Source organism: Octopus sinensis, linkage group LG9 (assembly GCF_006345805.1).
Source record: "Octopus sinensis linkage group LG9, ASM634580v1, whole genome shotgun sequence".
NCBI classification, from domain to species: Eukaryota; Metazoa; Mollusca; class Cephalopoda; order Octopoda; family Octopodidae; genus Octopus; species Octopus sinensis.
The window spans coordinates 98,596,749-98,610,161 of record NC_043005.1 but is presented as its reverse complement, the minus strand read 5'-3'; the positions used below and the strand labels follow the sequence as shown (position 1 = coordinate 98,610,161).

At 37.5% G+C, this 13,413-nt stretch overlaps 1 protein-coding gene across 2 annotated transcripts in view; it reads right to left on the bottom strand.

Annotated features, from left to right (window-relative positions):
* LOC115215369 (guanine nucleotide exchange factor subunit RIC1) overlaps positions 1-12,547 on the bottom strand; it is a 341,602-nt gene extending 329,055 nt beyond the window's left edge. For both annotated transcript variants that reach the window (XM_029784517.2, XM_029784518.2), the window contains exon 1: positions 12,305-12,547. In XM_029784517.2, coding sequence (XP_029640377.1) covers positions 12,305-12,445 — 141 coding nt within the window. In that variant the 5' untranslated portion in view covers positions 12,446-12,547. The remainder of the gene's footprint in view (positions 1-12,304) is intronic.
* Positions 12,548-13,413: the final 866 nt, after the last annotated feature.

The window sequence follows — 13,413 nt, the reverse complement described above, 5'->3', positions numbered from 1 at the left end:
AAAATATAGTTTGAGGCAATCAGGATCACTTGTAACCAAAGTCACACCTCTTTAGAAGCTTCAAAGCCATAGTGGGAAAAGAAGCATGTCTTTTCTCTGAGGACATTTAGTGCATGTCAGAGAAAAATACAGGAGTGTTGAGCCTTTGCTAAATACCTTGAAGTATGAGGAATATGGCTGGTGAATTATCAGATTTCAGAATAGGGACATTCCTGATGGTTCTTCAAGGCAACTTTATTGAATTTTCTTGCAATCTTTGCCTTTAGGACGGGACTCGGTGTCACACTGTCAAAAATGTCAATGACTATAACAGACCAAGTTTTTTGTGGAGGGAAACAATACCAAATGTTAGTGAACCCTTGGAGGATGTTACTTCAAATATTGAGCATAAAATAGGGATTTATGAAACAATTTGTCATGGCTCTTGTCTTGATAAACAGTCACCAATCTTTAAGTACCTTCACAATTTCTTCTCTGTCTGTAGCAAAGATCAAACTTTTATATAACTAAAGTATAAACACATTTTATATGTTTTCTTTTTTCTGACCTTATGTCCACTAGGAAATAGGTAAATTTCATTATGCAGTTAACAAAAGCAAAGTCTAAAAAAAATAATAGCCATTTTTCATACTTTTTCAATACCAGTAATTAGCAAATAACACTGAGTGTGCTAGGTGAGTGCTGCACACCTACCTAAGATTGGAAACTGATCTCCCTGCTACTTTTTATCTATAGTACTTGTATAGGATTATTTCTTATTTACTTTCACACTCCCCTATAATAAACAGTGCATTTTTGTGGCAAGAAGTTGAATGTTTAATTCACTGAAAATTTATTGATAAACTGATTTCTCAAAAATAATTCTGTTCTTGTGGTTTCTTTATATAAACTAGCAGTAATTTATTTTCAAATTTAATAATTCACACTCAGAAGCAAGCTCGAAGTAGCATAAAGCAAGAATGGGTATTTTTGAGGAATACATATACTTGCAGATTTGACATAATCGTATAGTGGACGCCATGACAATAACTACCATATCTACCATATATTGTGTTGCCTTGCAATAACTATGGATATTTCAGTGATTAGGCATCTTTCAGGTTTGTATTTTATATCATAGTTTGATGAGAGAGAAATCATCTGAAGAATTGTGTGGCCCAGTCTGTGAACCAAAAACTGGAATGTATAAGGAAGTTACAGGCTTGTACTTTGATGATAAAGAGTTTGTAAAAAGTATGGTGTGAAAAGTAAACAGCTTGCAGATATATGCATGGCTATTTCATTTGAAATATAATGTTGATGTAAATTCTAAATCATTATTTGCCAGTACAAGGAAGCATATGTGAACTTCAAAATATATCAATGTTGAAAAGACACTGATGAAGTAGTTTAACCATCAACAATCCTAGAGTAACAACATCCACAGTTTCACAGCTAGTGACAGGTAGTTATGGTAATTTAGAAATCACAATGAAATGGATAATGAAATTGCCCAAGGTGAAGCAGGGAGCACACAAACCAAGGAAGCTCAACCAGTCAAGAAAAAAAATGAATAAGTTGAGAAGGCTCCTAATTTACTCCATGTATAATGGAAATGCAATTGAGCTGTACTAGCTGTACATTAACCAAGCTTTTAAAACGGAACCTCCACACCAGGTTGTAAATTAAATGAGGAACATTTTTCAGCATAGTGCTGTGCCTACAGAGACAACTTAGAACTTTATAAAGTTATGGTCACGGTCGTGAGACTTGAAAGACATAATGCACTATCCGCCAGCATGTTATCCTAATAAATTGTGATTTAACATTCACATTTTTAGTGAGCAAGTTTTCTCACATTTCATTCCTACAGTAACAAGATGTCCTCAAATCTTCTGCTGATGAGGAGTAGAAAGTACTAATGGTGAAAGAAAAGGATGATCTTAGAGAAAAAGGATTAGAACAAAGAACTCTTGGTAACACCAAGAACTACAACCCCAAATCCTGTATTATTCAATTTAACAACATCATAGAAACCACTGAAGACTACCATTCTAACCAACAACCAGAAAATAACTTTTGGGTGACGAAGCAGTAGAATACGTTTTTGTAGTATATGAGACAAAAGATTTTCATCATATATTCCAAAGGACAGGCAAAACAGATGTCAAAGAAAATGTCAGAACCTGGCTAGGAGATACAAAATGTTAACTTGGATATTACACGCTAACAGAAAAAAACTCTGATATATGAAAATCCTTTGTCATTTTATAAACTAACTCATGAACAGAAACTAATGTTGAGCAATATTATCAACATCTTGGAACCTTAAAAAAACTCATTATCTAGAGACAGCATCAGCAGTGGAGGTGCAATGGCCCAATGATTAGGGCAGCGAACTCGCGGTCGGAGGATCACAGTTTCGATTCCCAGACCGGGCGATGTGTGTGTTTATTGAGCAAAAACACCTAAAAGCTCCACGAGGCTCCGGCAGGGGGTGGTGGCGACCCCTGTTGTACTCTTTCGCTCCAACTTTCTCTCACACTTTCTTCCTGTTTCTTGTCCCCAACTTCCAACACAACCACTGAGCCTGGATGCGCATTCATCCATCCGTCGATGCTCTCAGTGTCGGGGGTTAACCTGCTTTCTCTTCTGCGGGTCTTATGAATAGCAAAGGACCACGTTTCGGATTTCTCCCATCTTGCGAGCTCTGGGACGAAGACCGTTCGCTCAACAGCAACAGCAAGGTAAGCTGAAACTCAACTCTTTTCAAACCTGCCACAATTGATAAGCCCCCTGGTGATATTGACTTAGGCTCTCCTCAGTCATCTCAGAAGTGAGGACCAAAGGAGCATCAGGACTCCACTAACTCACGTTGACAATCTGCCTCTACCATATCAAGCTCATCTATCATTTTCCACATGTAAATGAAGTTAACAACTTACAATATTAACTTTTTAATTTTTACATACTTTAATGTTAGATATTTCATAGAGTATATATATTTTTAAGTGTTATATAATTATATGATATTTACAGTATTTCCTGTATTTATGTTATTGTTTATCAGATTTATCAAGTCTGATCCAAACCAACCGGCCCACTGGTGCATAACATATACTGGTTTCCTTAAGCAATTCACTTCAGCAATTGAGCATACAAAGCTACTCCTGAACAGGACACCAATCTGTCACACAGTTCACTTGTCAGCTATTGCTGATGTTCATTTTAGCTGAGTGGACTTGGGCAGTCAGAAATGAAATGCCTTACTCAGAACACAATATGTGACCCAAACTAAAACAGAGCCCACACCTACCAATAGTGAAACAACACTCATCAATGAGCATACAAAGCTACTCCTGAACAGGACACCAATCTGTCACACAGTCACTTGTCAGCTATTGCTGATGTTCATTTTAGCTGAGTGGACTTGGGCAGTCAGAAATGAAATGCCTTACTCAAGAACACAATATGTGACCCAAACTAAGAACAGAGCCCACAACCTACCAATAGTGAACACAACACTCAAATCACTATACCACACACATTAATAGGTTTATCAGGAACAGTAAATACCTTTCCAAAATCATATATGTATACGATATTAACCCCTGTTCTCATTTTACTTGAACATTGAGTTAAAAACCGAAACTCTTCCTCCTTACTAGTATGGTTGGGCTATGATCAAATAAAACACTCAAATATAAAACTTTAATAAATATTATCAATGAATTATAATAATGATTAATGATAAATACCAATTTGCTTCATTTGACAGAACTAGTCAAACAAATAAGATCAGAAGAGGGACTTTAACCCTTTAGCATTTAAACCGGCCATATCCAGCCAAAATATTCTACATGTTTTTTTGCTCAAACTGGCCAGATTTAACCTCTCACATCTACTTGGCAATGACATACTAAAAATATACAATCACATCATCAAAATTTCAAAACTATACTCTTATACTCGTTTCAGTCATTTGACTGTGGCTATGCTGGAGCACCACCTTTAGTCAAGAAAATCGACCCCAGGACTATTGCTGAACCGCTAAGTTACGGGGACGTAAACACACTAGAATCAGTTGTCAAGCGATGTTGAGGGGACAAACACACACACATATATATATATATAAATATATATACACACACATATATATGACAGGCTTCTTTCAGTTTCCGTCTACCAAATCCACTCACAAAGCTTTGGCGGCCCGAGGCTATAGTAGAAGACACTTGCCCAAGGTGCCATGCAGTGGGACTGAACCCAGAACCATGTGGTTGGTAAGAGAGAGCTGAATGGAAGAGATGTATACATGGTCTGATCAAGAAATATCCAGCCTATCGCCATAGTAATGAAGCTAAAGCATGCAGGGTAAAATTGCTTGGCATAAATTGACCTTGACCTCTGCTGTGCATGCACACTAAGTTTTAATGTCCTAGCTCACTTCCGCTGCTTATAGCAGTGCTTGGAAGGAAGGTGTGTAGTGTGTGATCATCACATTGACCATGACAGAGAAAGTTGAGCAGAGAATCTGTATCAAATTTTGCCGAAAGCTTGGCGATACCTGCTCAGAGGCCTATGCAAAGTTTTTAAAAAGTTTTCATCGTTCTCGAGACAATCAAAGAGATCTTGTGCAACTAAAACCCAAGTGTCTTTTTGGTCAACTTGGCAGACATGCATCTCATATCCAAATCTTCAGTGATAATCAACTGAACTGAACAGTAACTAATCTGCACATCCTCTGATATCCCATGGATGGTGATTCGATGATTTTCCTCACAGCTGCAATGTTTTTCTCAGTTCTGCTGGTTGCAGGTCTCCCAGAACATTCATCCCAGAACGACTATCTTGGAACCACTCATACACTTGTGTGTGGCTCATACACTCCTCTCCATACACTTTCTGCAACTTTGTGAAAGCCTCTGAGCAGGTATCGCCATGACAACTTTCTCTGTTATGGTCAACGCGATGATCACATGCTACATACCTTCCTTCCAAGCACTGCTATAAACAGCAGAAGTGAGCTAGAAAGTTAAAACTTACTGCACATGTACAGCAGAGTTCAAGTCAATTTTTACCAGGTGGCTTCACTCTGCACACTTTAACTTCATTATTATGGCAACATTCCAGATACTTATTGATCAGACCTCATATATGGAATGAGATATATAGAGCAAAAGAGTGAAGTAGAAGGAAAATGAGTTGGAAGATTAAAATGAATAAAGATGCAGAGAAACCTGTGTATGTATATAAATATCATCGTAGAATCTGCCCTTATCTAAGACAGAAACCCTTGTTACCAGCAGAGGAAAAAGCTCCTTTCAGAAAACCCACCCCATCCCAATTGCTAGTTTGGTCATCTAAGTAACAGAAAGCAATCAACTACTTCCAAAGAGTTGTTCAGACATTTGAGGGAATCTGTTTCACAGATGCTCAGTGCTTACTGTACGTGTGCATCCATGACATAAGACATTTATCATCTTTGTTAACCTGCACAGATATTGGCAGTGCAAACATTTCAGAGGGAATCTGTTTCACATATGCTAGTTGCTACTGTACGTGTGCATCCATGACATAAGACATTTATCATCTTTGTTAACCTGCACAGATATTGGCAGTGCCAAACACCTTGTCCAAAGGTTCAGATTTTTACATCTGTCTTGCTGTATAGTTGTGTGACAGGGACACTGTCTGGGGCCCTTAAAAGCTGCCTGAACTCCTTTAGTGCCAGGATGCTTTGCAGAATTATGGGTTATCATTGGCTGGACTTCCTATTCAACTAACAACTCTACTCGGAAACTAGGATGTGTTCTGCAGCTTGTATGATTCAGGAGGGACCAGCTCAGATTGTTGCTTGATTTTCCAAGTTAGAACCTATTTACGATGTTCTTTTTATCAAAGATCCAGCAGGATTGATGGCACATGTTGGTCAACCACATGCTACAAGGTCACAGCAGATGAAGGAGGTATCTCACTGAGATAGGAGCTGATTGGGACTCTGTCTGACTGGTCACCCAAGAGAACCCAGGAATATACCAACAAATGGTGAATGCAGCAATGCAATGCAACAGCCCATGCCTCCACACTATACCTGACTTGTTAACCTGCTTATTATCCTGCCACCCTTCTTGATCAATCACAGTTTATACTGGATACACCACACGGAATTTCTACCTACTCCTTTTTTTGTATAATGAGGCACAGGCATGGCAGTGTGGTGAAGAAGTATGCTTTCCAACCACATGGGTTCAGATGCAGTCCCACAGTATGGCATCTTTGGCAAGAGTCCTGCTATAACACCAGGCCAACTAAAGCCTTATGAGTCAATTTGGTGGATGGAAATTGATATAAGCCCATCATATACATATCATCATCATCATCATCATCGTTTAATGCTTGCTTTCCATGCTAGCATGGGTTGGACAATTTGACTGAGGGCTGGCGAACCAAATGGCTGCACCAGGCTCCAAACTTGATCTGGCAAAGTTTCTACAGCTGGATGCCCTTCCTAACGCTAACCACTTCAAGAGTGTAGTGGGTGCTTTTACGTGCCCCTGGCATGGGGGCCAGTCAGGCTGTACTGGCAATGAACTCGCTTGAATCTTTTTACACATGCCACCGGCACAGGTGCCAGTAAGATGATGCTGGTAACGATCATGCTCGGTGATGCTGGTAACGATATATATATATATATATATATACACATGCATATATGGGTACAGGACGTCACCAACGATGCAAATAACATGAAATATGTAAACAAACGAGTTAAATACACAAACAACAAGAAAAAATGGAAAACAGGACAAGTAAACACAGAGAAAGGACCCATCATCAGGTGTTGGCTGTCTATCTACTCCTTATTTCCAGCATTCAACAACAATATGAATCTTCAAAGACAGTTGTTCTCATAAATTCTAAAATAAAATTTAGGGTTTATGGAGGGTCAAAGTTGGGAACAAAAACATGACAGTGGAGACATACAAGGAAACCAAACCCTCCATGTTTGTTTTCGTTCAGTTTCCTTGTATGTCTCCACTGTCATGTTTTTGTTCCCAACTTTGACCCTCCGCAAATCCTAAATTCTATTTTAGAATTTATCGGAGCAACTGTTTTTGAAGACTCATATTGTTGCTGAATGTTCAAAATAAGGAGTAGAGAGACAGCCGACAACTGATGGGGGGGGGGGTCCTTTCTCTGTGTTTACTTGTCCTGTTTTCCATTTATTTTCTTGTTGCTTACATATTTTACTCGTTTGTTTACATATTTCATGGTATTTTGTACCATTGGTGACATCCTGTACCCATATATGCATGTGTGTGTGTGTGTGTGTGTGTGTGTGTGCGAGAGTATGCATGTGTGTGTATGTGTTTGTCTTCCCTTGTCTGGAAATTATGCAATATAAATGAGCATCTTTATCATACAAGTGGTATCCCGCTTTTCCAATATTCCCTGAAAACATATTTAGCCTTGGAGAAATATTATCTTACTTGGAAACAGGTAAAGGTTGGTGACAGGAAGGGTATCCAGCCATAGAAAACCAGCCTCAATGAATCTACTCTGAACCATGCAAGCATGGAAAAGTAGATGTTATGATGATGAAGATAACAACATTTATAAAAAAAGTCATTTGGCACAATCCTTACAGCAGTATTAGTATTCTGTGTTCCAACCCCACCAAGGCCAACTATGCTTTCATCCTTCCAGAGTCGATAAACAGAGTACCTGTCAAGTACCAGAGTTGATTATTCTTCTTCTCTCAGAATCAGTTACACTGCACTAGAGTTTTGAGGGAGCACTCTTAATGTTCCTTTCCTTCAAGAAAAGATGAGGATTGAGTCAGAGGCTAGCAATCACTTCTTGTTTAAGCAAGCCCAAAACAATATCCAAAGAAACCATTGAACATAGCAGGTGTAGATGGACCCATGTGCTGTACAGTACTGAAGTGGTTAAAAATAAAAAAACATTCTTCACAAGTTAGTTGGTTCTCAATTATTGATATACATTAAATCTCATACAGGATGCAGTTGAGAAATACAGTCGGATAATTTACAATAAAATCCTCATTAAAAAAAAATGGAATATACATAGCCCTAGGGAAGGAGAGTAACATTATATAAAAAAAAAATTCCATGGGAGAGGGAAGGAAAATAAATCAGAGAAAAGGGTCATGGGTGTTTTTGTTTGTTTTTTTTTTCAACCTCCATTCACAGGAAGCTACAGAATCTTAAAGGAAGACAGAACTATCACTCCAGTTCTTGTAGATGTAATAAACAGGAGATACGTTTGGTACTAGATATGTGTTCAGTTTCAAGAAATTAATTTCAGCTAATATAACTGTTATCTGAATTGTAAAGTCTATTTAGTTTCAGCTAGACTAATGCAATGAAAATAATGCATATTTAGCAAAAATACAGAAAAATGCTAAACAGTGAAAAAAAAAAGAAAGAAAGAATTACTTGGATTAAAAAATTTTCCTGAGTAAATATCTCTGAGAATAATAACATAATAAAAAGCTAATTCTATAAAGCGTAAAAGTATTTTACCATTATTCTCATTCATTCTTTAAAATGACTTCTCTTAAGAAACATTCATACCATAATTCTGTCTTCCCTTTCCATTATTCTGAATACCTATGCATTTACATATAACTATCTATCCAATGCCACAAATATGATATGATGGGGATATAGCAATTGAATTTACAAGACTAGCTTCTATTTTATTGAGAGATGAATGAATATGTCAACCTCACTTAGATTTGAACCCAAAAGTGAAAGAAATATATGACAAAATATTTAATCCATCATTCTACTGTTTCTGTAACACCAGTACTCTAATTAATAAGGCCACAGAATTGTAATGGGGAGGGATTTAGTCAACTGAAAGGCATGTAGTGAGATGAAGAAGAATGTAGCTGAATTATATGACATAGATACAACACTGATTTTCCAGAAACTTTGGTTCCAAAGCCTTTCTAGATAACTGATTTTTCTGAATCAGGGATGGTTAGCACTAAGATAAAACAAATATTAAATTTATTCAATTAAATGAGATAAAGGTACTTGAACATTAATATTAATGATACAAGTTTAATTAGTACTGTCCTGTATAAAGTAAATGTGAAACACGGCTGCCCAGTAAACAAGTCTGGTAGCTGCAGAAATTTTAAGTTTTTGGTTCCAAACCATCAGTGACCAGAAAGTCTGTGTTGTACCTGTACTAGTATTTGTTTTGACAACTCAGCAGTAACAAGATGTTAACACCACACACGAATTAAACTCATGACTCCAGTGTTTAATTCATCTGTCAGAGAAAGATGAAAAGCAAACAGTATCCCCATGGGCCTTTGAACTTGGATCATAGAGAAGAAGAATTAAATATTCTAAAGAGTTTAATCTGATGCACAATTCCACCACTTTCATAACTGATATAATTAATGATTTCTATCTTTGGCACAAGGCCACAAATTTGGATAAAAAGAAAGTAACAATCAATTGAATCAATGACTTGTAATTAGTTTAAGAACCTTAGAGACAGAACAAAATCAACCATAGCAGAATTTGAACACATAGTGTAAAGACAGAAGTAAATACTGCTTGACTACAGCACACAATCATTTCTGCCAATCCATCACCCGAAAAATATAAACTCTAAGGAACAAGATCAAATTTTTGAGATGGGAACAGTCAATTAAACTGAGCCCATTGCACTTAATTATGCAATACATCATAATGTTTTAAAAATAAATTACCATCATTATTTTGGAGATATTGATGGGAAACCCCACTCCAACTGAGTCACAGAAAAGCTATGTCAGTATCTGGAGAGGATGTCACCATCATATTGCTGGATACACTGGAAATCAAGATGGTAGGAACCAGTCTGTAAGAGTACCAGAAAGTGATAGAAACATGCACTACCTGGGACAAATCAGTGAGCTTGTAGTTTGACACTTGGAAAGCTAAGTCCATGTGGGACAGTGCTTTCTGTTGCTGGACCACAGGCCCAGTTAAGGTGCCTGGGGCTTGCTGCAGATCAGATCTCCAGGTGAAGAATTTTTGTGAGCAAGGTGACCAGTTACACTCAGAAATGGGCTGAAAGGCAAATGTCCCTGAAAACAACCAAAACTATCACAGACACGTGCAGAGTGATGAAATTGTCCAACACACTCTTGTTCACTATTTGTGCATTGCTGATTTGTGTTGTTATATTATGGCATGCAGGATGGAGTCAAGTTTACTATGACAATCAACCAACCACCTTCTTTTAACAAGAGAGAGCAGGTAGTTTTCATCTTACTAATGGTTATAACAAAGAGAAGAGAGTAATGGATGCTGTTGAACATTTTAAGAGCAGAGTTATCCTTCTCATGCCAAGCCCTCATCAACTTCAAGTACCACTTTAGAAAGATGATGCTTCCCCCCCAGTAAATCATAAAACATGTAAGAGTGGTGAAATTAGCATGGTTAAATGGGTCTACTCTATGTGACTGTAGATCTGTCTCAAAAACCGTGAAAAGACAATTGCATTCTGTGTATTAAGAAAATCTGAGGGATGTTCCACATTACCCTCTACAGCTGCCCACCTCCATTTGGGGTATCTTCCTACACAGCTGTTTAGTGCTATTTATTATATCTATTGTTATAGTCGATTCCGCTCCTTCAATTGATGTAAATCCTCTCCACTGTTCGTTGACTATTGTATTCAACCTTTGTACTATCCCCATCTAATCTTATACCCGAATTTTTCATTGTCAGAAGGCACTATCACCTTACTTATGACCGGTATTACATTCTAGAATCAAATCTAAATCCTCATTAATAATAATCATTATCTTCATGTCCATCATTATTGTTACTGCTCCTGTTAATGCTGCTACCGCTTCCATATTATCATTGTGGTCGTAGTCATGGTCGTTGTTCTTTCTAATAAAAGCAGCTGATCCAGATTGTCAAGTCAAGCAACTACAGAACACCACCAGGAATGTGGGGTGTAATGTGGATGGGGAGGGAGAGATAAGACCAGGACAAGTTGTTCGTTTTAGCACGAAACCGACCACTTCAGGCACACTGTGTAGACGTGTAAGTTATGAGCGTATGGGCGAACGTGTGAGTGTGAGACTGCGTTTTACAAATATGTGGCGACCAAACAATGATCTAAAAAAGACTCTTCCAGCTGCTTTGTTATTATTTGTGTTTACTTCCATGCCATGGTGGCAAGTGGGCGACGGGAAATAGAGAGGTTGGAATTGGGCATTTCGTTCCTGGTAGGATGTTCTTTCAAGTGGTTACAATGCGGTGCTAAACTGTCACCTGAATACCAGACTTGCATCACACGTGTTAAACTGTGTGAGTATTTTGTATGCCTCCGTATCTGCGTCAATATCTGTTTCCACACAGAATCGCTGGTAAGAATGTCAACTCTTCCGGTGGGGACCAAAGAGTCTGACAACCACCCACATCTCCAGAAAAGGAACAACTTCACAAAACAATAACCTTTTTTTTTTTTTTATCATAACCCCGAAATAATTAAACAATGGATTTCGACAAAAACAAAATCTATATTTTACGTATTTTCATACGTAAAATGCCCGGCACATTGTAAACAGAAAAGAAATGAAAGAATAAGAAATATATCTGTTTAATATCAATATTGGCGTGGCAAGCTGTCTTATATTATGTGAGCTTGTATAAATATACATACATATATATATACACACACTTCGTCTTTGTATCTGGTTTGCAAGATTCTTTATGTAAAAATATTATATATATAATATTATATATATATATAATATTATTTATAAAATATTATGTATATATAAATAATGTGGACGAGTTCCTGTTGGTGTAACGTGTGTCTCGGTGTCAAATATGATCTTTATACGATGAATTTATTTCAATGGTAAAGTGATCCTGATTGAAATATCCAATATCCAATTGATTGTCTCACCCAAACACACACACGAGGCGGTTGTGTGTGTGACACAGGGACAGAGACAGGGGAAAATGTGTATAAAGGGAAATATGAAGAGGGAATGGATGGAAGCATTCCGGGATTCGTTACTGGTTTAAGTCACGAAATAAAGGAAGAAACCATTTTTATTCAAGGAATACAGCTAAAAAGAAGGGAAGGGTGCAGACGAGATTGTCAACAGGGCCATTCTAGTCAACATCAACACATTAAAGCAATTAGGAAAATGAAGGTTAAGTTGTGAAAACAAACGGAGAAGAATAAAGAGAGAGAGAGCGATAAAGAAATAGAGAGAGGGGGAGAGAGGAATGTAGAGATGAAGAGAGAGGGGGAGAGTGTTACTCACCCGGCAGTACCAGATACTCAGCGTATTTTCTGACAGCACAGCAAAAAGCATACGATTACAGTTGCTGGCAATGAAATGGGGACATGAAGATTTATCGGGTATTAGCTTCAGGTATTTCGGCCACCCCAGGGGGAAATACATTGTGCATTTGGCAATCCAAACCGTAACAGACGATACCTAAACTTCATGACAAGAAGGAGAAGCCATTTAAGCTACGAACCTAACTTGCTTGTAAGAAAACTCATTTGATTGGCTCGTTTCGCAGCGATCCAACCAATCAAATTTTATATTAGAATCAATACAGCTGGCATGACTCGCACTTTCATAATGATTTCATCTGTCATGCTGCTTGTTTATTTACTTGTCTCTCATATTAATATCAGATGGGTTTTATTTTGTTATTTTTTAAGGGTTTTCTTTTCTAATTGTAATCGCTTTATTTTCTATACCAATAAATAGTTTGCCTTTTTCTTTCATGTTGGCCTACATAAGTAAACAGTATGTTCTATAGACAAATCTGTTTTTCGTTTTAGTGATGGTAGCATTGATATTCCTATAGTTACTGATTTATATATTCGTTCTTATTTCTTTCCTTTAGCTTGCTTTTTGTGAGTTGCGATAACCAATAAGACAAGAGCTCAGCCTATACATCGAAGGTTCGAACACGTCACCAGCACTTTTTTAATATTATTTATTTCTGTTATCCAAAGATAATGCAGTACATCTAGTTGTATGTGTTGTAGACAGAGTTAACATCTGTTACTACCGGGAACACAGCATTATCGACGAGTGTAGAATTCAAATTCCCTCATGATCTAGGAAATTACAGCTGATGGATGATGCAATGCGTTTCTCTGAAAATGGATACCCCTTACCAGGAAGTTAGAGCTAATGACCAATGATAAATATTGTTTAGTGCCTCACTAGTTTCAGTTTCTCAAGCAATGAATTGACAGAATAGTAGCACAGAGAATAATTTCAATTCCCATCAAGGTCAACTTTACCTTTCAACTTTCCATGGTCTATAAAGTAAGTACCAGCCAAATATTCTTCCCTCAAAATGCTGCCCAAATTAGAAACAATTGTTTTAAAGCAGTAAGTTGGCAGAA